Source organism: Patagioenas fasciata, chromosome 5, assembly GCF_037038585.1.
Source record: "Patagioenas fasciata isolate bPatFas1 chromosome 5, bPatFas1.hap1, whole genome shotgun sequence".
Taxonomy (NCBI): Eukaryota; Metazoa; Chordata; class Aves; order Columbiformes; family Columbidae; genus Patagioenas; species Patagioenas fasciata.
This window is the reverse complement of record NC_092524.1, coordinates 45,809,906-45,837,035: the sequence shown is the minus strand read 5'-3', so window position 1 is coordinate 45,837,035 and position 27,130 is coordinate 45,809,906. Positions and strand designations below refer to the sequence as shown.

General features: G+C 53.4%; 1 protein-coding gene across 1 annotated transcript; it reads left to right on the top strand.

The window, feature by feature from the left end:
• The first annotated feature begins 2,190 nt into the window (after positions 1-2,190).
• Positions 2,191-20,485, top strand: SYNDIG1L (synapse differentiation inducing 1 like). The gene is made up of 4 exons (XM_065839435.2): positions 2,191-2,707; positions 14,204-14,658; positions 15,863-16,000; positions 17,637-20,485. The coding sequence occupies exons 2-4, from the start codon at positions 14,230-14,232 to the stop codon at positions 17,793-17,795; spliced, it is 726 nt and encodes a 241-aa protein (XP_065695507.1). The 5' UTR covers positions 2,191-2,707; positions 14,204-14,229; the 3' UTR covers positions 17,796-20,485.
• Positions 20,486-27,130: the final 6,645 nt, after the last annotated feature.

The window sequence follows — 27,130 nt, the reverse complement described above, 5'->3', positions numbered from 1 at the left end:
CAGAGCAGTTGCCCTGGGCTGACAAAAGCCACCTGTGGTGGCTGTGCAGGGGAGGGCTGTGGTGGAGATGACAATACACGCTGCAGTGGCAGCACTGCCTTGTCAGCCATCCTTCCTGCTTGCCTTCTGCCAGGTGACTTGGCACCTCAGCACCTTGGGATGATGTAGAGCTGAGGTAGGTCTCTGGGTCTTGGCAAGCCATGGATGAGGATGCTTCATCCAGCCATGGAGTTTTTCTTTCAGGCTTCCCCATGGCACGGAGAAAAGGTGTTTCAAGCCCACATCTCTTCCGCCTGCCTTCACAGCCCCTCTGGCCTTGACAAAAGGTTGTCCATGTGATGAGGCCCTCTTTGTTTGCTTTTAATTAGTGTGTGCTGGATGGATGGATGGATGGATGGATGGATGGATGGATGGATGGGGCTGCACAGAGTCTGATAACTGAGACAAACAGCAGGGTGGGGAAAGTGGGGTCCTGGGGACGTGAGGAGGACCCTTAGGGTGACTCTCACCCAGGGAAGGCAATTACCACCAAACCTCCTTGTTCCCAGCCACGCAACAGCACGTCGCACTGCCTCCCACTGCTTCCTACGCTTCCTCACAGGGCTGCAGCTCACCCTGAGCTCACACAGGACTGGGGACCTGAGCTCTGCTTGCAGACACCGCTGTGTCTAGGGGCACGCATGGCCAGGGCTTTGCTTCACACCCACTGAGAGTTTGGCTGAGTTGGAGTCACTGAAGAAGCCATTGTGAGTGGCCTGCTCTGTCCCTCTGCCCCAAGGAGAGGCATTGCCTGCCAAGGCCATTCCCAAAAGATGCCTCTAACCTGAACTGAGAGACCTCAGATGACAGAGATGCCAAACCTTTGCCGCATCCCAAGCCCATTGTTGTCTGTCCCACTCCCTAGGGAATTGCGGATGGATTATTCCCTTCTCAGCGCCGCCCCCCCCAAGCTATGCTGGCTGGGTCTGGCTGGCAGGGACACCTTTTCCTTGGGCGTCACTCTGTTCATAGCAGCAACTCTGCGCTCCAGCTGACATCCCGGAAGACAACCTGCCAGCTGAGCCCCCCAGCCCGGAGCTGGCATTTTGGGCTCATGTACTTCCCAGACCCACTGGAGGATGCTGACAGCAGGATATACAGATCACTCCCAGGGAGGGAAAGCTGGACACCTATCACTGCTTCTTCAGGGAACCCAGGCCCTTCGGTCCCATAATTAGCCCATGTAATCCAGCCAGCTCCTCCAGTTTTGCAAAAGGATCTGGCAGTTGCTACTGGCAAGACATGCACCTCTCTGGAAGCTGGAGCAGAGGGGAAGCTGCCCTGCCATCTCCTCCCTTAGCCAGAGCCCCCGCCCCTCTGGGAATGGGACCTCAGTACCCACCTGCTCTGGCACATAACCCATCACCTGTCAATTCAGCACCTGGAAGAAGTTAGGGGATGTTGGAGACAAGCTCAGGCCTCCAGAAAGGCACTTTGTCCTGAGAAGCCACAGGGTGGCCCCAAGTGGGCCCCAGTGTGGGCTGTGAGGGACGACCACCGGGTAGTGTGAGTGGTGGGCACGGTTGGCTGTGGGTCACACCAGCGTCTGCCTGGCATGGTCCACTCCTGGGCAGAGCGGCACTGGGGACGGGCGAGGGCAGGCAGCTCTGCCCACGCATGAGCAGAGATCCCCCTGGCTGGATCAGGCTTCAGCTGCATGCACATCTGCCAGCATTCGCTCTGGTGCTGGGTGCTCCTGAGCTGGGCGAGCCACTGGGGAAGGCACCTGGGGAGGTTAGGAGCAAATGAGAAGACAATGAAGGGCTTGGGGAGCTGCCAGAGTGTGGGGGAGCAGCACGGGCTCCCCGGGGCATTGCCAGGGTCAGGGGAGGGGGTGTGGGAAGCATGGGCTGTGGAGGCTGCGGTGTTGACTCCTGCTGTGCTGGAGCAAACTGGGATTAACTCCACTAACCAGAGTGGTGCCCAGGCGTGTGTGAAGTAAATCAACATCCCACACAGGTCCTTCTGGAGCAAGGCAGACAAACACTTGGCTGAGCCAACAAACAAGCTGCCTGCCCCAGGGATGCAGCCCCCAGGTTAAGCTGCCTGACCCCTCAGCACCAGCTCTGGCAGTGAGAAATCCCATTTATCCTTTTCCTTTAAACTCTGCTTGCTGGCACTGGGTCATTCCCTTGCCAGGGGAGTGGGAAGGGCTGTGCTCTGGGAAATGCAGCGAGCAGAAGAGAGAGAGTTTCTGCCTTCTTATCTAAGCCAGCAGGGAAAGCTATCACGTTGGGAGGACGCAGTAGAAGAGGAGCGGTGGCAATGTACAGCTCTCATTAGTGAGCCTTAGGACCCGGTGATGCCACAGCCAGCGTGCGAGAGCATGCAAGCGAGAGAGTGAGCAAACGGGGGTCTCTGGACACAAACGTGAAGTACGGTTTTGCTGCAGCTAGAGGGCTTTGCTGCTGCTGCACAGCCCCGCGCACTGCCTGGTGCTCTGCTGCACACCCCAGCGCTGGCTGGGGCTCCGCCACGCCGCTCCCACCGCTCCCCACAGCCCACGGCTGGGCCCGCCGCAGAGCCGCTGGACGCCAGCCCACCCGGGTGACAGGCCGCGGCGTCCCCGCAGCCAAGCGGCTGCCGGCCGCGGTCATGCCTGCCGCCAGCGCTCCACTTCTGCTGCCGATGCTACAACTTGGTGGGTGAGCCCTTCCTCCACACGCAGGTAAGGAACTGTGCTCCATTCTCGGATGGGCACATCACTGCTTGGAGCCGAGTGGGTGGCTTTCCTGGGGGGTCATGGTGCTCATCCCCTGTGTGCCCAGGCTGTTCCCATGGGGCAGCAGCAGGACCCCAGGGGAAGTCAGCCTGGCACCAAGCTCAGGTTGACCGATGGGGGTCGGAAAATATGTCAGGGGCTGTAAAGCTGAAAAGCTGCAACCTGGAGAAACCAGGACAAAATTACCTGATCTGAGGCTCTGGGGTGGGTGAAATGTAAGGATTTCAGCAAAAGTTTTGGAGGCCAGATATGTCAGAGCAACTGCAATGGCACCTTGGACCCAGACATCCATCAGGGCTTCCTCCCTGGGAGGCAGGTCAGCCTCTGGCTGAAGTTTGGGGGTGGTTTTCCTTCTGCTGAGGAGCTTCAGCAGCCGGTGGGAGCCACCCTGCCACTGGCCACCCCAGGGCGCATCCCTGGGATGCACCTGGGCAAGGGAACAGTCCGGGGACCTCAATTGAGAGGGCCACTTCCAGTGCCGTGAACTGTGGCAAGGAAACGACTTGCCTGAACAGCATAATCTCCCCATAGCCCTGTGGATGCCCTCCCAGATTGAATCTGGGGAAAGAGCCGCACGTTCAGGAGTTTCAAAGGGAAACGCTTTCTGTCTCTGCCCAGCACCTGTTTATAATTCCTTCTCCGAAGCTGCTGCAGGTTTCACAAAAGCCATGCTGCTGTCCCCAAACCCACTTTACCGGGCTGTCTGCTTTGCTTCTGAAAAAAATAAATTCCCTTTTACATGAGCTCAGGATCTGCCACCGGTAGAAACCTTTTTCCCAGGAGGAAGGTAGCGCTGTGTAAATACCAGGGATAACCAGAGGAGCAGGGTCTGAGCCTGCCTGTAACGCACCAGGAAAAAAAGCCTTGGTCCCCGGGGGATAATAGCTGGTTACTTTGTAGGCTGTCAGGAAAAGGAATTACCCAAGCCAAAATGTAGTGACTGCATTTCTCCAGCAAAACTTTCTTGTGTAATGAAAATGGCTGTCAGAGCTAAAGCTTTGGGGAGCTGAATCCGCTTCACTTTGGCTCCCTGAACCACCATCAGAGGCAGGTAATAAACACCATTATTAAAGAATGAGTAATTTGCTGCAGCTCCAGCACACTGAATTTTTGCAGCAGATCCGGGCTTTTGCATGGTACCCAACTCCTCCCAGCCCTCAGCCTGGCCTGCAGACGTCATTATTGCTTGTGGAGAGGCAACCAAGCACTTGGCAAAACCTTGTCCACTAAAATCCTCCTCTGCCACCAGCAAGCTCAACAGAGCAAGCTCCAGAGGGGCCAATCCTGCCCAGCCAGGCAGCCTGTGAGCTGTACAGAATGGACCCCAGCACGGCCCTGGGCACTTCAGGCCCTCGTGGTTCGGCTGCCCCCTTTATAGACCTGCTGCATGGGATGGGATGTGCTTGCAGCTTTCCAGGAGCATCCTTGACCTCGACAGGCAGCCCAAAGCTCTCCCCTTCCTGACTACCACTCTGCCTGCTGGGTGCCCCTGGTGCCACCCCATCCCCACAGACATTGATACACTGTGGTGTTTCCTCAAGTCTCTCTTACCCCTTCATTGCCCTCATTCTCATTTACTATCCATGCTTGGAATTGTTTTCCAGCTCCCTTGCAAGCATGGTCCCTGAATCAGTCAGACTTTGGCTCTTTCTGCCGATTTCCTAAAGCCCTGTACCCCAGCCTGGGACTGCCAGGCACCACTTGCAGGACGTGGTTCTACTGCTGCTTTCAGGGGGCAATTTCAGGCAAGGTCATCATCCAGTAATTCTCTATCTGTAGAATTAGAGATGGGCAAATGATTGACTTTTCTGGCTGAAGGTCCAAACCATAGCATTAGAGAGGGGAAAAAAAACTCCATTATAGAATTCCTCCAAATTGTCTTTCTGTTGCTGCTTCTCTTAGTTAAAAAGGCAGCAAACCAGCCCAAATGCTTTGCTCAGCCTGGAAAGGGCGGCTCCACTGATCCCCAGTGTTTCTTGGGTGCACCACTTAAACCAGCTTCCTTTTAAACTGAAACACTTCAGGTATCCTTTGAAAAGCAGAGCTGGTCACAGGATTGCTCTCCAAGCTCCGTGTCTGGAAACTGAACTGCTGGCATTAAAAAATTGTCCCAGGGCACATGTACACCAGCTCAGAGATGAGACACCATGTTTGGCAGCTGCCTAATGCTGCTCCACAGCTGGGCAGAGGTTTCTTGGCAAACCCTTCTGGCTCCCCAGGGCCTCTGGGGTGGGAGAGCAAGGCAAGACAGAGGGTGCTGGGGCTTGTCTGCAGACAGCAGGGACATGTTTGCACAAGCAGGATGTCCTTGCTCAGCCCATGCAGGACCACTGGTGCTGCTCACCCAGAGCAGAGCCACCTCCTGTAACATGCTATGACTCTGGATGGGATCAAGCAGCAGCCTGAGCCCAGTCCCAGGAAGGGCTGGTGTAAATCCAGCGGTGATGTGAGCAGGGAAAAGAAATAGGCTGGGAAGAGAGAAGCATCCATATGGCAGAGGCAGGAGCAGCCCAGAGTGCCTCTCAGACAGGCATGGTTGGGACTTGACACGGACACAGGAAAGAAAACACATCATCGTTCTGTGGTATCTCTTTCCATACCATATGGAAGATAATGTAGCATCATGCTCTGCATGCTCCTGGCCCCCCAGGACTGTGGGATAGACAAGAGCCATGGGAAGGCCAGGGGTAGATGCTGCCTTTCTTCTAGCTGTATTGCTGAAGACAGAATAAAGCCTCCCATGGCTCTCGTCAGTGTGAACTGCTCCTCCGTAAATACAGAGGGCACATATCCACACAAGGATTCCATTTCTTTGGCAATAACAAATATTAAAGAGAGGCTTCACATTTGGTGACTCGAGTAGTAACTTAACACCTTACAGTTTGTCTCAGGCTGTGGATGTTAGCCAGAACAAGAAAAGAGTGATCTACTTATTTGCTGGAAGAGGAGATCAGCTTACTGCTGATAAATGCAGGCTGTATTTAGAAACTTAGGGTTTGAGAAAGTAAGCTAGAAATGTGTCATCCCCATAGTGTAACTTCATTTTTAAAGAGAGAGCAGATCATTGGCAAATGAATTAAACCTTTGAACTGTAGAGGAGTTCTGTGAATCCCCAGGAGAATCAGGCCACAGTAAGCAAAGTGGAAATAGCCCTGAGCTGAAGGAAGGCAGACAGTGGATAAAATAAACAGGACAGTGGGGAAAGGGTAGTGCTGGCATGCACGAGCCTTCAGGGCGATTATGAATCATTTGAGTACAGATATGTTTTAAACAGAGACAAATGAGCAGTCTTTAACAGCCACTTTACCAGCTTCAATTGATAGGAGAGGGATTTGCAGAGAGATGCGAGGATGGAGTTGGGTGCTGCAGCTGAGCTGCTCTATCAGCAAGGCACGGCTGTCAAGAGGAGGACGTCTCTCTGTCCCCTTGACACCAGATGCCAACTGTGTGCTACATCCCTGTCTTGTTCTCAGCTGGTGTGTGTCTCTCACCTGTAAGGAAGCCAGGTCTTATTTGGTAGATCATTTCTGTGCTGGGTGGCAGGCCATGGCAGGGAGAGCATCACCGGAGTGCAGACCCCAGGCACGGCCCTGGGGCAGGCTGGGCTGGAGGGCTGAGGGGCGTAGGGCTGGTCCAAGAGCAGAGCACAAGGTACAGGTCTGGTCCAGAACAGGATATCTTGGCTCCCTGTGGGTGATGCTCACCTTGTGCCACAGGATCAGGCAGCCCAGAGTGATCTATGGGGAGGGAGCAGTGGAGAGGATGGGGTGTAGGGTCCTAGGACATCACCACCCATAAAGGGGACTTCATGGGCAGAAGAAGTGCCTTAAAGTGGAGTTGATGGGATTGGAGCAAAGGGTACAGGTGAAATAGGGGAAGATAGGAGAAGAGCTTGGGAGCCATCTAGGATAGCCACCATGTTCAGTTCAATAATGGATATAAATAGCAACAGAGAAAACCTGACATGAAATTGAGGACTGTAACCATTACCACAGGAAAATCAGCCATGAACAGAAGTACAGCTTGCAAGCATGAACTTCTGTGCATCTTCCAGCAGCAGCAAGAATGTCCTGGTAATGAACACATCTTGGGTGACTTCTGTGAGATGCTCCTGACAGCATGGTCTTGGTGTCCATATGGGCACCCTGGGCAAGGAGCCTGGCCACGGCAAGGGACGGGGCATCTGTGTTGAAGGCATTCGTGCTTCCCAGAGCCCTAGAGATCAGTGAGTTTTGCCCCAAGTAGCTCTACAGGAGGAAATGTTCCTAAGCAGGCTTTCTGCACTGAGAGTAGGGTGCCAGTACCCCTCTGTCCAGACAGCTTTGTGTGCAGCAGCCTTAGGGTACTTCCTTAGGGTTGAACCTCCTAGTCTCAGTTCATGTTTCCACAGGCCAGTGATTTGAATGCTGCAGCAGACAGGGGAATTCACTCTCCCTTGCCCCTGGGCTGGCATGTTGTGGCTGAGATGAGCAGTCACTGACAGCCTCCCAAGCTCATCTCGCTGGCTGATGCCTCAAAGGCCTGGAAACACTGAGTGGCAGTCTCAGTAGCCTCCTCACATGGGAGTCATCACCCTGACCTCCACTTCCTCCCAGCAACCCTGCTGGGTCCCCAAACATGAATGCGAAGAAGCCACCAGTGAGAGCTGTCAATCAGTTTTGGTTGGCATCATGTGCCCTTTAAAGCCCCAAACGAGGGCTTCTTGTTGAGGGTGCTGCAGAGCACCCCAGAGCTGAGAAGACAGCCCCAGCATGGCTTTTGGCATCTCCAGAGGTTTCCCATCCCTGACCCCTTTCTGGCTCACTTCCCCAGCACAACACTGCTGGCCAGGTCGCCCACTCTTTTCTGCTTTGTCTCCCTGACCCATGGTCACCCTGCTGCCCTCCAGCACCCTGAGCAGCCCTGTGCTGCCCCCTCTTCTCCCTGATCCCACACCTTCAGGAGACCCACACCTAGGACAGCTTGCGGAAACTCCTGACAGCTGCCTTATTTACTTGTTTGTGTCTCCAGCTAAAAAAAGGATGCTGAGAGAGCCCAAACCTGCTAATTATACACCTAGCCACCCACACAACCATGTGTTTTATTACCATCACCCTCCATGCTTCCTCCTGCTCCCCCTTGCCAGCTCGGTGAGCCCTTCCCAGCTCTCCCTTGCATGAGGGGCACGGAGAGGCGCATTCCAGCGGGGCACGTCCCGTGGCTGCATCCGTGCCGGTGAGCTCCTACTCCCGGCTGGGCTCACAGCAGCAAGGCCGGCGCCAAGCCACGGGTGCTGTAGCCGTGCCCGGCGATCTGGACACATAGGCGCTGTGCACGCAGGCGCCGGCCCGGCCCCGCGGTGCTGCGGGATGCTCGGCCGGGAGGGGCGGGCGGGGACCGGGGAGCGACCGGGAACCCCGCGCTCCGCGGCCGCGGGGCGGTGCGGCGGCCGGAGCGGCAGCCCCGCGCTGCGTGGAGCGCCTGGGACATCTAGCGGCCACCTCTCCCAGTGCCGGGCCCTGCCGGGGTGGGTGCCGGCCTGGGGGTGCCCAGCCAGGGCTGGGGGACACGGTGGCAGCGGGCCACAAGCACCCTGCCAACCCCGCTGCCCCTGGTGCCCCATCGCAGGGTGCAGCCTGTTTGCAGGTACTCCCCGTTTGAGGCTGGGTGTTAGGAGCATGTCTTTTCAGTGTTTGGAGGCAATGGAGGACACACTGCTTCCCTGCTGATGCTCACAGGCAGTGATTGTGTCTTGTTTGCTGGCACTGGGGCTGGGGATAGGGTGGTGGGGGAGCTCACAGCCCCGCAGAACCCCTGGCACAGCCCCCTCAGAAGCAGCCCGGCTCTTCCCTGCCAGCCACAGGGAAGGATCTGCTCTTTCTTACCATTAGGAGCAACGCCTGAACTCTGAGCACAGCTGGGTCGAAACACTGCTGCAGAGAAACATTTTTATCAGGCAGAATAAAGACTCTATTTCCACCTGGAAATTGCCCAATTTGACTTGCGAACCTTGAAAAGCAGCCCATCGCATCCCAATTCTCAGAGCAATTTAGTCTCTGTTGGAGCTGGGAGCCCATTGCTGAGGCACTGGCTCTCTACTTATCAGAAGATCAGAACAAGCGCTTTATTCACTGCTTTCCAGCTCTATCAGCCCAGCTGCATAAAACTTGTGAATTAGATGCTCATCATCACAAACGCCTCAGCCTCCTCCCTCTAATCCATGTCCACGGGCTCTGTCACCTTCATCCTTCTCTCCTAGTCCTCCCCAATTCTTTCTGTCAGCAGCTCCACAGTCCGTTTTCCATGCCTGCAGCCAGGGCCCAGCTTTCTTCCTGTCTCAGACGACACTTTTCTTGCCTTGCCCCATGCCTCTTGCCAAACATTTCCCTTTCCACCACTGCCCCTATCATGCCTCTTTGCTTCTCTGTGTACTACCGCTGTCAGCCCCATTGGGGCTTTCACTGCCTTCCCCTGCTGCTCCCTGCCAAGAGTTGCTTCCTCGACACCACCCCCTGCCCCTTCCACCCCCCAGCCACCTCCTCACCTGATGCTCCTGGCACAGCAACCTTTCCTGGGATGGGTGAAGGCTTTGTTACACCCCAGGGATGAACAGCCCCCAGTCTGCATGCTGGTGCTGTGCCCAAGGCAGGAACAGCAGCATGGAGACTGAGCATTCACAGCAGAGTTTGCACATTGGCTGGACATGACTGCTTTCACAGCCATGTCAGTGGGGCTCATGAAAGTTCTTCCTTCTCCCTGTGAGCTGTGCTTCACCCTGGGGGACTCCAGGCTGGGACGCAGCAGATATCCATGCTTCTGTGCTCGGTCCACCCCTGACTGACACATTGTCCTCAGACCTGACAGCCCTTCCTTCATCCCCATATTCCCTCTCCCAAACACTAACTTCTCTTCCTGTGATGCTCTGCCTTTGCTTCTCAGCAGCCTTTGTGAGCTACTTTTCTCTGGAGCAGAATCCCAAGCCTGGATGCCCAGAGGCAGGGGTACTGCCTCCTCCTGTGCCCTGGCAGGACTTGGGCACTCAAAAGAGCTCCTGAGAGCTCCTGAGAGCTTCCAGGAGGGTCTGGGCTCTGGGAAGGGTGCTAGCTACATCTGTGCTTTCCTGCTCCTTCAGGAGCGGGTCCACCTCTGTCCTAGGGCTATGGCAGCTGTACCTGTTCATGGTACTGCTTTCCATCATCCAGGTTCATGCTCTTCCCTGCCCTCAGACCAGCCAGGGCACAGCAGCACAGCAGGGCACTGCTCCCCGAGGACACTGGCCTCCCTGGGTGCTGTCCTGAAGGGGAAAGCCTTTGGCTAGAAGGGACTAACCTCCTCGGTCAGGAGCCTGGGGACATGCAACACAGTCACAACCTGCTAATGAGCCAGGGAAGGGAGCCAGAGTGTTTGCTTGACAGGGCAATTAAATAATGATTGATTCCTGGAACAGCTACTTAATTCATCATTAACTGGGCTTATCATATCCAGTGTCTGTGCCGAGGGTCCCTCTGAGGGCTGCACTGCTGCTCATGGGGGCGGCCAGCAACCCACGAACCCCTCATGGGGTGAGCGAAACATCCAGGATGGTCCCAAGGGGACCAGGTCCACCAAAGGGGATGTGGTCTAGAGGTGACATCCGTGAAGCACAGAGCTAAATTTGCTACACCTTTGTTCTCCTGCCTTATTTTTGCTCCTTTCATCCAGCACTGGCCTTGGGAAGCCCAGAGGACACAACGCAGTTGTGTGTTTCCCACTCCACTGGGGAGTGCTGCAACCGGTCAGGGGAGCGTGCAGGGCCTTGCCCCACTGGGTGGTTATGGAAGCCACTCTGCAGGGGGGGAGGCAGTTCGTTAGGGAGTCAGCAGTCATTATTCTCAGCAGTAGAGCTGCAGCAATACTGCAGCTCAATCAGGGCACTGGAGTCTGCCTCCTCCCAGCTGTGCCCTCCCGCTGGGCTCAGGCTGTGTGTGTACCCTTGTATGCGTGGATCCTCCCTGTGCACCTAACAGTGCCTTGCTGCTGTCACCTGCTGCCAGTAGTGCCCAGACCAGCCCCCTGGGGCCGATGGACCTGCATGCTATCCAGTCACGCTGGTAATGAGGACAGAGAATGGCCACTCTTTGCCAATTTTGTTTTTTACAGCTTTCTTACTTTTGTCTGCTGGCTTCATTCCTCTTCCCTCAAGCCTGCTTATTACCAGGCTTACTTTATTACCAGGCTTACTTTATTACCAGTCCCTTTATTAAGTTTCCGTGTGGCTAAATTCGCCGTAGGATCCAGATAATCCAGATGGGTTTTGGGGATGACAGCAGGGCTGGTTTGCCTCTGTCTTTCCCTGCACCTGTGCACACAGGGCTGGTCCTCACCCTCCCTGCCATTCCCACTCCAATATAATCTCTAACTATCATCTGGTTTGATGGCCCTCATCTCCATCTGCACACCCAGATCGTTTGGTGAACACAGGTGTGCTTGCATACACAGGTGCATTCTCTATGCAATGCAGTGATGTTGGTGACTAAGGAGCGGGAAGCAGCTCTAACCCCTCCAGCACTGGGACTCTTCACATCAGCAGGTAAAGGTGCCAGAGGCTGAAGTTTTAGCCTGGCTGCTTTCCAGCAGGGCTGAACATGCTACCATAGATATGCTGTGATGTTGGCCACCAATGTCCCCACCCTAGTGATGACAAGTGCTGGAACTGGGTGCTATAACTAAACTTGGTGGTCTCTTCGCATATTTATGAGAAGCACAGTGATATGTCATTTTGCACTTTCCCCTTATCTCTTCAGCCCAGTTATCATCCCATCCTGCTCCAGGGAGAGTATTGTTCCCAGCTCCCAAGAGTGGAAGGCAACAACAAAAAAACAGTTTAGTACACATAAATCTTTTATGATCCTGGACCGTACAAGAGCCACAGACATTAGCATGGACTAAAATATTCTAGCTGTAGCCCTGCCCCATCCTGAAAGCAGACTGTGCCCGGCCCATGGGCTGTGGGCTTGTGCGCCCTTGTGTTGGGCAGTGCAGCAACCCAGAAGGTCCTGGCCCTGCCCTAGGGCTGGCTCTGGGGCAGTCTGAGGGACCAGAGAGGTTTGGGCTGTCCCTGTCCCCGCTGAGGGAAGCCTTCAGCCCTGCCAAGCCCACATTCAGGGAGGCTTCCTCATGTTTCAAAATATTTTCCTGTTGTTTCTTTTGCTACCTGTGCTGTTACTTTTCTGAGGTGTGTTCACCCTGGGATATTTGCGACCTGCAAGCCCTCTCTGCCTCTTCCCCCCAGCCCAGGTCAGCCAGCCACCTCACATCAGCCGGCCCCTTCAGCACCCTTCTGAACGCCCAAAGTCAGCAGACCCCATGTCCAGCAGCAGTCCAGCTGCACAAACACACACTTCCCTGCGTCAGGCAGCCTGTCCACAGCCCACCTGCTGGCATTTCTCAGCGCCTCTGGCACCTCCCAGCAAGATCCCATCCCTCTCTACCCTAGCCTGCTGCCAGAAACATTTCTTGAGGCGAGGCGTGGATGCCTTACCAAGACTATCAACTTTCTCTTGCTAGAGCTTGGCTTCTACTCCTGCTTGGGCTGCTGCTCTCAAATGACACTCACTGACTGGTCTCTCCTCACTGTTTTGTTAAAAAGTGAGGTATTTGATTGGAAATCTAATTTGCATTTTGATGTAAGCAAAGAAGAGGTTCATGCTTTCCTTCCCTGAAAACCAAGATGAAGCTTTGTGCTTCTGTGGGTCTGTGCAGGAAATAAAACCGTCTGTGCTACAAATATGCATCTCCCTTAAATATTTTGAAAATACTCAACAGCCATCTGCTGTATGAGCCGTTACAGGCTTTATTAGTAAGGTGGGAGACTGCAGAAAGCAGAGAATGGTTTTGAAGAGGGAGAAGTGGAGGGCATTCACCAAAACACGCAGAGTTTTAGCACTGCAGGAGTGCTTTTGAATGGCTCCATTTTCCTGAACAGCTTTCCAAAATGTGGCAACTGCTGCCAGAACAAAGCCCATCAACAGGGCCATTTAAAACCAGGAATGGCACTCAAAGCTGCGCAGTATGACAGAGTTTGGCCAAGGGGATAAGACCACTTGGGCTTTTCACTCTCTGGAGTCTTCAACTCCAACTTCTTTATTTATATTTTCTTCTTGAGGACAGATTTAAACCCAAGGTGATTTGTTTTCTATCAGAAAGCCTCATGCACCTCAAGAAACCCTGTAGCAGGTGTCAGCGTGTCTCTGCTACACAGCATGCTGCAGAGCAGGCAGCGGTGGAGGTCTCTAAGGAGGACAGGAACATTTGGGGTTGCAAGACAATAAGGTGGCACGGTTGAGGAGCTGGGAATGTGATAGAGAGTGGCTGTAAAACACGGGGCTTGGGATTGAAGAGCACAAAGTAATTGTTTCTCTCTCCTGGGGAACGCTGATATTTCACTACACGCTTTCTTTGTGCCAAGGTGGATAGGGAAGCCAAAATAGCAAATGCTCCTCTGAAGAAAAGGTGTTGAAATATTTCACCTCGGAAATTTTCATGAAAAAATAAAAAATCAGCACAAGGTTTCAGCACTCTGAAATGGAGGAATCGGGAGGGAGGTGAATTTTCCTGAGGAAGAAACCCATGTTGACATTTGTAGCTGAGGATCCTGTTTGGACTCGGCATTTTCTGAAGCCGGTGGCTAAGAGCCAGGGCTGCACAGCTGCCAGCTGTACCTGGGGATGAAGTTGGTTTAAGAAAGGGGACGATGTGATGAGTCATTTATTTAAATTCCTCTATGTGGTCTCCCCTTTAACCTCTGCGTGCCTCCATTCCTTCACACAGCTGGCTGAGCATCCAACACTTCGCACTCCAGCCTACACATCACCTCCATGTCCTCACAGCAGCCTCACAGCTTCCCTCTATGGCCAGCTACTCTCACCCCATCCCAGCCCAGCCTTGGAAGAGCCCTAGGACACCTCCCCGGCACCTGAAAACCATTAGGTGCATCTGTAATGCCCAGAAGGCTGTAATTCCCTGTGTGGGCCTCCACTTTGGGAAGTCAGGGAAGCCCCTCAAGTGTCTGTCAGCATCTTATCTACTTCTGTGCTGGCTCTTCTGCTTTGTCACAGCACACATTATGAACCAGCAGAAGAGATCCAGTAGGTCCTTTCCTGTCAGGCTGCATGTGGCTATCTCAAGATGCACTATAGATACAGCAAATCCTTGTCTTAATCCAGGCTGAATCGAATCATTTTGTTGCAGGGCTGCATCCTTATCTTACTATCAGCTGTGGAGAGATGAAGAGATGCTCAGTTTGCCGAGATAGTGTTCAAACCATGGAGTGGGGGAAGGGCTCTTGTTTTCTCCAGCATTGCCAAATCTTTCTGTTCCCAACAGTCTCATCTTGACATCGGCTTCACATGGGCAAGAGGCTTTCTGCTCCCTTGTCTTGCTGAAATAACAGCCTCCTCCCTCCCACTCTTTCTGCTTCTGCAGGATTGCTCCCCGCCACCATCAGCAGCATGGAGAGTGTGCGTGAGCTCCAAAACCCACTCTTGGCCAAGGCCAACGGGCATCTCCACAGCAGCTATTCCTATCACCAGCATCACAGCCAGGACTATCCCAGTCACCGCTGCCAAGGGAAACTGTATTCCTACATCTTCCAGAACACTGGCAGTGCCAGGACTCACCAGCTGCTGGATGCCAGTTCCCTGCAGCTGGCCGTTGAAGCCTTGTATGGCCCAAATTTCATCCTCGTGAAGGATGAGACCACTCTCAAGGCCAAGGACAGCAAGTCAGAAAACTGCGAGACCACCTTTATGGAAAGCAAAGAGTCTCCATCAGAGGGTCCCGATGGGCATGAGACACAAGGGTCTTGCCTTGTAGAGCGCGACATTCGCATCCAAACTGTGTCCTATGAGGTGGAGGAAGAGGAGCTCCAGGAGTATGAGGTAAGCTTTTTCAAGTGGGATGGCATCAAACTCCTCTGGTAACTCTGCCCATTGGCCCAAACTCTTAGTTATTTATTCTCCCTCTTTCCCCAGAACTTCCCCCCAGACCCTGCTATCTCCTGCCTCACCAGTCTCTCCCTGTGCTCCCAGTATTTCTTCTCCCTCCTCATAATTTCTGCCCTCTTTTCCTTGCCACAGACCGCAGGAGGAGGTGAGCTTCCCTGAGGGCAGCCTGGCTGCATGCTCCCTGGGTGCCAGGGGGAGATGAGGCTGGTTCTGCAGGACCCTTGGGTTATGGGGATCCTTTGACAAGGCACCGCCATGGCACTCAAATTAATGGGAAATAGCAATCCTTGCATAACAGCAAAACACACATGCCTGATGGCAGCTGCCAAGAGAAAGCTTTATAGATAAATAGAAGATGAATCTTGCAAAGGAAGAAGGAGAGCTGAGAAAGCAGCCATGTGCTGCATTCTGTGCCCCACCACGGCTCCAGTAGTGGTGCAGAGGCTGAGAATATCATCCAGGACCTTGAGAGGCAGGAGCAGGTCCCCAGGGCCTGCTGGAACAGATGTCTGATGACCCAGCACAGCTCTGCTGTTTTTAGTGACGGCGGCAGCAGGGATATCCCCACCTTTGCGTGCCTTCCCCACCCAGACACATCACTTCCAGGCTGGTCTGCCTCTGCTCAAATGCAGGAGGGCTGCCTACAGCTGCCCTGACCAATGCACTGGCTAAGGGGACAGGACATGTCACCCCTGTGATGGAGGTTCCAAATCAATTGCCTTCCCTCACTCACTAAATTGGTTTAATAGGATATTGATCTCCTAGTCCCTAATGGGGATAAGGCACTTTGTTTAAGTTTGTTTAAGCTGACAAGCAGCCAGTTCCACCAAAGCTCGAGATATTTCATTTTAAGACTATCTCCCAGGGAAATCCCAGACCCCCAGCAAGTGAGCTCAGCATTTGCTCTGGCAGGGAGCCGAGAATCCACTCTGCTCCTGAATTTGCTGAGCTACATTTTTTCTCATCAAGCTGGGTTGAGGAGGCTAAAATATTTTTGAAACCCACTCCTTGAATTTGTAGGTGGGAAAAGTGTGAGAATATGTGATGGGGGCAGAAGAGAGCAGGAACTGGGAGGAAGGGGGTTGAGACACAGCCTGCAGTGGAGGTGGGCATAGGCTGAATCCATCTGGTTTTTCAGAGTGACTCCTCCAGCGACAGCGAAAGCGAGGATCATTTCCTGATGCTTCCCCCCCGGGATCACCTGGGCTTGGCCCTTTTCTCCATGCTGTGCTGCTTCTGGCCCCTGGGGATCGCTGCCTTCTACTTCTCCCAAGGGGTAAGAGATCCCTTTGATTGCCTGCATGCACAGTGCTGGAGCAAGGGCCCTGCAAGCCATGGCAGCCCTCAGAGGGGACTGGGCAGCTTTCTGGCTCTGAGTCTCATCTCTGTGCCATTCCCAGACCCCTGAGGGCTGAGACAAAGAGTGCTCCTGGCTCCTGGATGTCTTCACCACAGCTCTAAGGTTGCAAGTCCTCCAGCTCTTGTGTGAGTTACTGGAAGTTAGGTTTGTCTTTTGGGTGTTATTTAGGGAACTGGGGGTCCCTTTGGCCCCTTGCCCAGTTTCTCACTCTCTGGCTGGGCTCAGGAAAAGGGTATTTTCCCACTTGCCCTCCCACTCTCCAGTGGTGTGGAGGTCCTTCCTCATGACCCAGGCCAAGGCAGCTCATGGCCCGGGAGTCAGGCTGCACTGGAGACGGGACACAGAGGGGAGCCTGCTCTCCATATCACACTGCAGCTCCTCCGCTACACTAGTTTCTGACATGCATTGGCTAAGCTGGGTGAGCCAACACCAGACTGGCAGAGGTGGGAGATGGTGGTGGCCCTTGGGATGCACCAGCTTAGAGGAGCTGCTGCCTTCTCGAGGACTTAGCGCAGAGCCAGGGCTCAGCCCAGAGCCAGGGCTCACATTGCTGTTGACCCAGAATAATTCATACAGAGCCAGGGGATTTACTCCACATTTGCACAGATGCTGCTGTGCCAAGAATAGATAGGGGGGAGGCATTAAGAAGTTAAAACAAGAGGATAGAAACTGAAATGAAAAAATATATAACATGAGTACCCTGTACAGAGGCAGTAAGAGGCAGGGGAAGATTTAACAGGTTAGGACCTTGAGGAGTGGCTGATTTCACATTTTTCCACGTGGTACAGGGTAGCACGGTGTACTCTCCACGTGATGATGTACTTGGTACAATTTATATTTAGCTCCATTTGCTATAACTACCACTTTTGTTCACTCACTGATGTAAGGACCATCTCTTAATTCAGTGTCTGCGCACAGTGGATGCACAGTGTGTGCGTTGATGTCCACATGGCAACTTGAACTTGAATACTAAGGGTAGCTCTGAATGCGTCCAGAGCACTCATGGAAGCTGAAAGTGTCCAGCCCAGAGAACCAACACCTACATCTGCCTCCATCGCTGGCTCCATCAATGCTTCTATTGCAAATAGGCTTCAGCTGAAAACTCCATGCAGGCAAACTCAAGCGGCAGCACAGGCAATCTGAGGTGCTGTGCTGTCTGGAGTCAGCTCCTGAGACCAGGCGGTACTCGTTATGTGTCTATATAGGGTATATTTGCACCACGCAGACGTTTCCCCTGTGCACAGACCATTTGCCTGGGCTTACAGGGGTCCAGCCACCCACTTGCAGCTCTGGCTGACTGCCCAGATGGCTGGGGTGTGCAAAGGGCCAAAGCCCACGCTTCCCTTAGAAGCAAAATCCACAGAGAAATGTGTGTAGGTGGCGCTGCTGTGCTGAGCCCTCCCAGACCAACAGACACCTTGGCTGTCCATCCCCAGCATTCATGAGACACAGTCCAGGGGAGGGTGACCGACTCAGCAGTGAAGCTACTGCATGCAGACTAAAAGTCCAGGTTGGCACAGCTGTGAGCAACAAGTGTTTCTTCTCCTTCCAGACCAGCAAGGCTGTCTCCAAAGGAGATTTCCATCTGGCCAGTTCAGCTTCCCGACGAGCCCTCTTCCTCGCCGCACTCTCCATCACTATCGGCACAGGAGTGTACGTTGGGGTGGTGGTAGCGCTGATCGCTTATCTCTCCAAAGGGGGCCACGTATAGCTGCCACCCACATGTCAGTGCCATCCTCAAGTCACCGGCCCTTCTGGGATCGAGCTTTCCTGCAGAGCACAGGGTGCCAGTGCCTGCAAGGGCTGCTTGCACAAGCAGGACCCCAGCACGGATGCCCTGCGCAAGCTCTTTCCCCTTTCAGACAAACAGTAGACCCCTGTTCTCCCCAAGGCCATGGGGTGTCACCGTCCAACATCAGGAAATTGGGCACTGGCCTGGCTGCTGGGGCCAGGAGGAGCATATTTGCCTGGTGGAAGACGTGCAGGAGAGACACTACATGCTGCTGCTTAGCTGGGGTCACCACACATGCTCCGAGGCCACGGTTTACCCTCCCACTGCTGGTGCCCAGGCCTGGCCCATGAAAGGGGCACACAGGGAGGAGAGGGGACACAGTGTCAGGGAGTGACCCTGGGAGGCTGGAATCCTGGTGGAATCTCCAGACTCCTGGGATGGAGACAACATTCCTATTTCAGTGCCACGGGATAGCACCTGGCTCCTCAGCTGCAGCAAAGGAGGACACAACCTGGACATGACCAAAGGGCGTGCTCTCCACATCCCTCTGCATGTAGACCCCTGATCCACAGGAAAGCATCTCAGTTGTTGGCCCATCCCAGATCAGAAATAAGGAGAAAGGCAGGCTGGTGTTTACACACTATCACTCTCGTTGTTGGAGAAAGGTGGCAAAGACAGCAAGGTTTTCTCAGCATTAATAATGACTGTATGATAATTGCAAGTCGTAGTCCCCAGAAGTTTGGCATCCCACAGTGATGAGCCCTTAAAAGACTTGTAATGGCAATTTCTACCCAAGAAATTACCTGGGAAGGGTGGGAGAATGGGATTGAAAGAAAACTCCAGCACGACAAGCAGAGCCTGGGGCCAGAGTGGTATTTGAGAGGGGATGAGATCCAGGGAGGGGGAAGACTTCAAAGGACCCCAAGACACAAGGGTGACCACAACACACTTCATCCCATGCCATGGCGAGAGGTATCTCCATCCATTCAAAAACTTCTGCTGACAAGGAAATCCCATGCATCCCTGCTTACATCTTACTTTTGCCAATTTGTATATTGTCAGCGACACGTCAAGTGCTTCAGAGGTGGGTGTGAAAACAATGACTGCCCCAAAGGGCTGGCGTTACAAGGCCCTGCCTCACCCTCCTCCCCAGCACCCACCTTGACCCTTCCTCTCCCTGGCCATGGTTCCCCTGCCACCTCCTTCCCCACATGCAGCAGCTGCAGGTAGACCCTGGGCACCCATCACCCCCTTCCCAGTGTTTCTGGGCAGGCTGCAGCCCACTCTGCAAGAGGTGCAGCATGTTCCTCCAGCTGGGTGCCATTCAAATGTACATTTCATCCTAAAGAAGCATGTTAATGTCTTCGATTGCTGTTGTATTTGAGCCATAAAAGAGAGAAGCACATCAGAGACCTATCCAGAAGCTGGTCTGAAAGTTCCCATTACATTTTATAACGTGGAAGAGCTAATAATAAAAACAGGAAAAAAAATACTCTGTTTATGAGGACATGGAGCTGGCTAGTGACGAGGTGAGCTTTGCAGAAGTCATGAGTTCACTTAAACCTGGAGGTGTTCATGCGGTTCCCGAAGGAAGTTATAATCCAGCTGGTGTCTGGGCAACTCGGAGGGAGATGTACTGCTTTGTAGATCTCAGAAAGCAGCTATTGATGGGAGCAGGACAGTAATCTAGGCTTTTTGCCATATTTGGATGGACAAGAATTAGGGAGGGAGAGAGAGAGTCTGGAGCATCGTGTATGTTCTGGCTGCTCTGTGTATAGTAGAAGCATAAAATACAATGTGCCTGAAGAGGTGTAAAATACATTGTGAGGGAATAAACAGGTCTTGCTTCTGATAGTGGACAGAGGGAGATGGAATTTGCAGGGCAGGACTGGGGTGTCCAGCAGAGATGAGATGGCTTAGAGAGGAGAGATGAGGTTGACCTCACCCAGTAGCTGAAAGACGGTTTTCATTCCCCTCTCCTCTGTGTGCTCAGCCTTCCTGGGCATCTGTCCTTCCAAATAATGGAGCAGGACAGGAACATGATTTCAGGAGAGGGGACATCCACAGTTGCCTGTGCAGCAGGGGGGACCAGACCCACTATTTTCCCAGCTCAGTGCTGTCCCAGCTAAACCCTCCCCACCTCTCCCCCTCAAGCAGCCCTCAGCTGAGGGGCAAGTGTGGGGGCTCCCCACGAGTTCCAGTCCAGACAAAACCATTGGGGCTGCCGGACCAGAATCAGCAACAAGAAACTACATTTGCCATGAATTTGTAGTTCTGCAAGCTGGTTTCCCCCAGGGGCTTCCCTGGGTGGGGGACCAGCAGCCCCCAGCCTGCTCCATGTAGGCATCCCATCCCCCTGCACCCCAACCCACCTCTTTGTCTTTTTTTTTTAATTGAAGACACACAGGGAAGGATCAGGCTAAAGGGCCAACAGAATTAAAGTGTTTTCCTCTAATAGCCTGAATCTCTGATGATCTTGTCAAAGTAGAGGGGAAGGGGCTGTTCTGGAGCATCCCTAAGGGGGGCATTATGCAAATGGAGAAATTAGTTGGAAACAGCCTGAAGGGAAACATGTGGAAATTGAAATTCGAGGACCAGCATGGGGACTGCTGCTGAATAACTTATTATAGACTCACAGCGTCTGCTGCAGCCACCTCAGCAGAAGGGAAGGAAGCAAAAAGGCAACAAATCTCAGCGGTCAGGGAAGACGTGAGCTTTGGAAAATTGATCAAGCTAAAAAAATACAAACGTTAAACTAAACCCTACCAGTGGGTGTGGAAGAGTTCACTACTCTTCTCCCTTCTGTCCTCCCACGGGAGGGGTCCCTCTCCCACCTGGGAATCCCAGCCCCACAGCAGAGCTCCCGGTCCCACAGGGCATACTCAGAAATTTGGAGTGAAGGAGGAATAGCCTTGAATTCTGGTGTGGCAGCATTTCAAGCCCAGAAAGGAGTGCGGTGGCATGTCGCAGGTGTGGGGGGTGAGGCACAGGGCAGTGATTGCAAAGACGGTCTGTGCCCATGCAGAGGGGAGGTGGTGGAACAGCATTCCTGGTGGCTGGCAAGGCAGGATTTGGGGTTCTCTGAGCTAGGGATAAAGGCGGGGGGTGGTTAAATTGTGATGTCCTACAAAGGTGAACACCACAACCTGATGTACTTCCCCACACCCTGGCACTTTCTAAAAAATAATCACAGGAGATGCTGAAGAGTCCCATGGTACATCAGAAGAAGCCCCTCCTTCTTCAATCATGAGTAATTTGTTATCCTTAATTAGGACATCTATCTGCAACCGAGCTCCCCGTCAGCCAGCTGCAGGTGCCTGTCCCTGTGAATGCAGGTGCTGTGTAGCACCCCCAGCACAAGCACAGTTCTGCAACCCCCTGGCCCCAGCAATCCTGTTTCATCACCCTCCTGCTCACTGTTCCCCAGGTGCCCCTGCCCTGGCCCCATTGCCCCACAAGCACTCCTCGCCCTTAGACAGTGACACCGAGAAAGTCACCAGAAAACCCATCCCCTGCCCCCTGTGCCTGTGCTCAGACACACCACTCTTGTCTCACACACTGAGCAGCTTTTGAGTTGCAAGAAACACCATCACCAGGTGTCCCAGGTGCCCTCCCTGCCGTGAGGAGAAGACCCTGGGGATGGAGCCAGCCCCATTCCCCATGGCTGACTGAACATCTGCTCCATCCCTTGTTTTCTTTTCTCAGCAGTGGAAAACGTGTTGTCTTCCGGCTTGGGCTCTCTTAATAACCTTCACAACACCAAGGTAAGCCCCTCTCCGTGGGCCTTTCTCTTCAGAAGCAACTAAGGATGGGGCAGACAAAGCCTGTGACAAGGGGAAGGGTGGCCTTTGAAGCCTCCCTCCTTCTGAGATACAGTCAGAAAGAAACCTGCCAAGGAAAACAGCACCAATGCCTCAGCCACAGAGCTGAGCAACCAATGTATCTGAGCCACTGCCTGCTTCTCTCAGCTCTGCTCACACCACTCACCTCTCAGCAGGTACTGCAGCGTGACAAAATGGGGCCACTGGCTGCACACCAGGGCTGGGGAGTGCTGATGAGGGATGCAGGGATGGAGCTGTGCTGGATCTCACTCCCCTTCCCAAAAGGATGAGGTGAGATGATGAAGGAAAAAAGCAGATAAGCCAGTGTGGCTTGTGTGGGACACAAGAGCTCTGTGGGACCCCATCCCCAGCTGAAGGGATCCAGTGGGGCACTGGTCCTCCTGCATCCTCCCAGCCATCCTGTGGGCGATGTGGAAACAACTGGGGCAGGACACAAGGTGTCCTGCTGTGCTCCCAGCACCTTCATCTGCCTGGGAGGTCACAGCCACTGGCAGAGGCAAAGCTGCTGCCAGCTCTCCAAGCAGTGCCCGTTGGTGGAGTGCAACTGCAGCCAGCGCTGGTGGTGCATAAATGCTTCCATTCTCCCCCCATCCGTCCCCTGGAGGCTGGCAAGAAACGAGACATAGGGAAATAAAAGTGGAGTAAGTCCTTCGCCTCACTTAATGGCACAGCCAGTGTTCTCCCTTCACAGCAATCAAGTAAGGAAATAGCTAATTATCTGAGACAGGCCAAATTTTCTATTCCTGTCCCCCAAAAAAAATTTTTAAAAAAGCATTTAGCAGTGCATCTCTTCACCTAGCTTATCCTTTCCCCTTTGCTCCCCAAAAACAGCCTGCAGCAGCGAGACTGCAGGGAGGCACAGCCTATGGCAATGCTAACTCTCCTGGGGCTGGCAGGAGAGGATTTTTGCAGACAGAAGCCAATTAAGACCCATCACTCAGACATCCACTGCTGTGAAATCAGGAGGCTCATTACCTCTCCTCTCCCCACAGACGCAGACACCAGCTCCCTCTTCCACAGCCACTGGTAACCACACATGCAGGAATGCCCCAGTGCGTCTGAGCTGTCCCCATGGGGCAGGAGGACAAGCAGTGCCAAGAGAGGACAGAGTGCTAGGTGGGAACACCTTGCTGGGACAAGGTAGATGCTGTCCCCATGGCCCACAGTGAGCCATTGGGCTTTCTGTGACATCTGGGGAGAAGTTGGTCAGTGACAGTGATGCACCGGAGTTAGTGTCATCCTCCACTGCTTATCTGTCCCTGCTGTGGCATGGAGGGGCTGTACCCCTGCATACCCCCTCTCCCCTTCCCCTGCAGTGTCCAGGCACAGTGATGTGTGGGGACCCTGTCTGCAGATGCGCTGCTCCTCTGAGCTGACTTAATTTTTGCCATAGCTGGTGCCTGGGCTGTACCTCAGAGCCAAGGGCTTTACAAGGGAACCACAGCTGCCCTTTAGAAGGCGTATCTTAAAACCACAGTTTAAACATCCTCACAAGTCATCCTTCAGGGGCTTTGGAGACTCAAGACTGGCAGGTACCAGACAGGGCCCCCCTTGGGCCAAGCTCCCTTGAGCAGAGAAGCTGCTGCTGCCTCTCCAGCCATTGACAGAGTGGGACAGGACAGGGCCAGCAGTGGAAGAGCCTCTCTTCTCCCTCCACCACACCGCACGCTGCAGGGTCAGGATTTTTCCACCTCCTCTTCTCAGCAAGCAAAAGCAGCAGCCACCTGGGCCTTTGAGGAGTGGTGCACACGGCTGACTTCCACCGATGTTTAACGTGTGCTGCTGAGATGGGATGGGGCTCCTTTTGGCTGCCAAACCTCAGCCCTGGTGCCACCAAGGTCTGCCCCTTCCCCAAACTGTCATCTTCACTGCCTTAAAGAGGCTGAGCTGCTGGCCTTTCTCCTCATAGGGCCCATCTTCCCCACCACTGCTCCTCTATGAAGCTACCCAATACCTCTGGGCTTTTCCAGACTATTCACTTCAAAAAAATGTCATGATGTCCTGCAACTGCTGTAGTGCTGGACACAGCACAGCATCCTTATCTCCCATTTCTGCTCAGGAGCTTTGCTGGCTGCAGGGCTGCGCTCCACTCAGCCTTTCGCAGTCTCCCCAGCAGAAATCCCCCACTCTGCAGGGTCTCCCTCTTCACTTGTGCTTAACTGGTTTCTAATCAGTTCAGCATTTGCTGGCTTCATTTTTAAAATCAATCTCATTGCTTAATCAAAACATCAGGCAGGACCAAGCCCAGTGTCCCATGGAAGCCAGAGTGAGGTCAGAGTGCTGCTTTCTCCTGGCATGGAGAGCTGAGGGGCATCCCTGTGGCAGGGAGTCCCCCCCCTGCACAGGCAGGCTTCCTGCCTGCCCCCTGCCCAGACCCACACAGCTGCAGAAGCACCAGGAAGATGTAGCTTTATTCTCATGGGTCTGAGTTTGATGGGAAGTGTCCACCCAGTCACAGCTCTCCTGCCTTCCCCAGTGCTGAGGTTACTGAAGTGATGGAGAACGGATGGAGAGAGAGGCAGAGGAAGAAGCCAGGGAAGAAGAAATGAAATAATGTAATATCTGCTAAAATGCCACCCTCAAAGTAATATACCAAAGCCTAGGTGCAAGCAGAAAACTCTTGACACCATTAGGCTAGAGAGATGGAAGCTATTCCTTCCTGAAGTGCTTTCATATCTAAATATTTTCTTCCAAACTCTGGCATTTTCCAAATGTTGACTGTCCTAAATTAGCATTACACATCAGCTCACTTGTTTTCTAGAAAAGGAAAGGCAGGGAACACTGCATCTGAACCTCAGCTGGTTCAAGAAAGCTAAGACTAGCATTAATGGGTTGTTAATATTTTGAAAGATCTGTTGGGCTGGGGAGCAAAGTCCTTGAGGATCCATATAAGGACTGATCACCCATATTTTTCACTGGCAAACGGCATAGGAAAGCAGGGTGCCCTGGTGACCTTTGCTAACGAGTCAAAATCAGGAGGGTTTGGAAATACAGAAGAGTAAAGAAACCTTGAAGGCAGGAGAGGTGGACATCGGCTGGAATGCAGGGAGATGAGGGGTTGCCAGCAGGAATTGCTGCTGCAGGCAGGGAGCTCCTTGGCATGCAGGGACCAGGGAAAGGAGGGAGCCATTGCTGCAGCATGAAAAGGGTAGATCTGACATGAAGATCTACAGGGCAAAATGTTTCAGCAAAAATACTCACAAAGGACAATAGCAGAGCAGCAGTGGACCACAGCTGGATCCAGGAGACATTTTCAGCCATGGCACGTGAGAGATGGGTTTTAATAGGGAGGAGGCAGAGAGGGTGGTAGGAAAACAGGGACCTGACTATGGCTGCTGTAACCTGCTGGGACAGGGGCAGGTGGTTCCCCACAAATAACCTGGGGGGCAGGAGGAAAAGGACTCCCATGTCAATAGCAGGGTTGGCTCAGCAGCACTAGTTGCTTGTAGCCTGGGCCTATGGAGGGAATCATGCAGGGCACTGATCAAAAAGATCCCTTTTTTACTTTTTCTCCTCATCTTTTCCCCTTCCCTGCCCACATAGATAATGAATTGCACTTGTGCTTGTCAGCTCAGGAGCAGTTTTGAACAGTGGCACTGATTTTTCTGTCCTCCTGTCACTGCTACATCTCCACTCTGAAGATCCCAGCAAGCACAGGATTGGTCTTGCAAACCCCAACACCTCCACTACCTTTTCAGAACAAGACTACTGCTTTTTGCACCAACAGACCAGTTGCCTGTGCAAAATCTGGAGGCAAAGAGGTGCTTGAGCTAACACATACCACCTGAGTGCCCCGAAGCTTTGCTTGGTTATAGTCAACTATTCCCACAGCCTGGCATCTAGGCAGGCTATGCTGCACATCATCCACCTTCTGCACCTGCAAACCCCCTCTCTCAGACATAAATGGGGTGCACTAGTGGCAGAAGAGAAGCTTAAATTACAGGTGGTTGGGGGGCTGCTCCCCATGGGCTTTACAGCTTCCCAGCCTCTACATTTCACTCATCTTTTAATTTCCATCTTTGCTGAGGTCAATGCTTTTAAGCACTCATATGTGAGGGAGCTCAGGTGGCACCTGAGCTAAACCTCACTTCACACATGCAAAGGAAGAGACACATTGGCCAGTGCCTTGGCCATGCAGCGCAGTCCAGCTGGGGCCACCTCAAATTCATCTCCCACCACCAACTCAATGTGAGCGCAGCAAGACAGGTATTAGTCAAGGGCTACAGTTCTGCTTAGCCACAAATTATATCAGTAAATAAGGAGAAGTCACCATTTAAGCGGCACCAACTCACAAAGACCCACCATGACCCTGCTGCCATCAAGGGAGAAAGAAATGTAAGAGCACTTGTAAAACCCCTCAGAGGAACAAGTATTATTTTCCTACCTACCCAGCTAAGGGCACAAAAGATATCTTGCCTAGATCTCTTCACCAGGGCTCCTCAAAAATGTCTTGCAAGGGGGTGCTGGAGGATGAGGGAGGAGAGCCCAAGGCCAGCACCCAGAAGAGATTCATCCTGCAAACAGACCCCAAGGTGAAGCATGCAACACTCCCAGTCTGGGGAGAGTCAGGTGATGGTAAGGAGAAGCCAAACCTCCACCCTGCAGAGCGCCAGGTACTTCCCACTGCAGATGTTCCCCCAGGCTCTCCTGATGTCCACCTGCCTGCAGCAGCAGCTGGCAGCCACGTACCATGATGTGCCATGCCAATGGATGCCATGGCCGCCGCCCTGCTGCCAGACTTGGTCTGCCTCAGCCTTAGGGCCACCCAAATATGGCTTGTGTTAGCACCCACAGTCAGAAAACCCACTCTCTCTGCTCCTTCCCTCAGCTCAGCCAAAGAAGGACATGCTCCAGGGGTCTCATGTCCTCCTTCACAGCTGCTGCTGCAGCCACCACTGCTGCTGGAAGCAGCTATCTCCAGCCTCCGACAGTCTGGAGACACAGGTAACCATTCTGGAGTAACTACCAGCTTACTCCCTTGGAAGAGTTCGCTGGTGAGAAGCTGCTGGCAGCTAATTACTCCAATTGCTTCCTGACACACAGAGCCCAGGTGCCCAGGGCTGTCTGCAGCAGCTCACAGTGCTGCTCAGCAGCTCTTGGCTCTCACATGCCTTCATGCCTGGGGCACCTGCCGCCCCTGATCCCTTCCTCTGGGACCACACAGGGTATGCTGGGGTGGATGGGTGGTGGTGAGAACTCTCCGGCACCAATGACAAGAAGCTAAATGGTTTCTTAAGAGATGCCCCTCTGGCTCACTGTTGCCCCACCATGTAGCTCAGGCCCAAGAATGCAACAGGACAACCCTTGGCATCCCTTTCTCCTGCAGGCTACCTAGGAAAGCTCCACAGGGCTTCCTAGCAGAGTCACCATTAGCCTCCTCGGCAGCAGGGGGCCTATGTCAGGAGCAGGACTGGGCTGCAGCAGCCACTGAGAGGTCCCAGACATGTTGAAAAAGGAACAAGTTATCTGCAA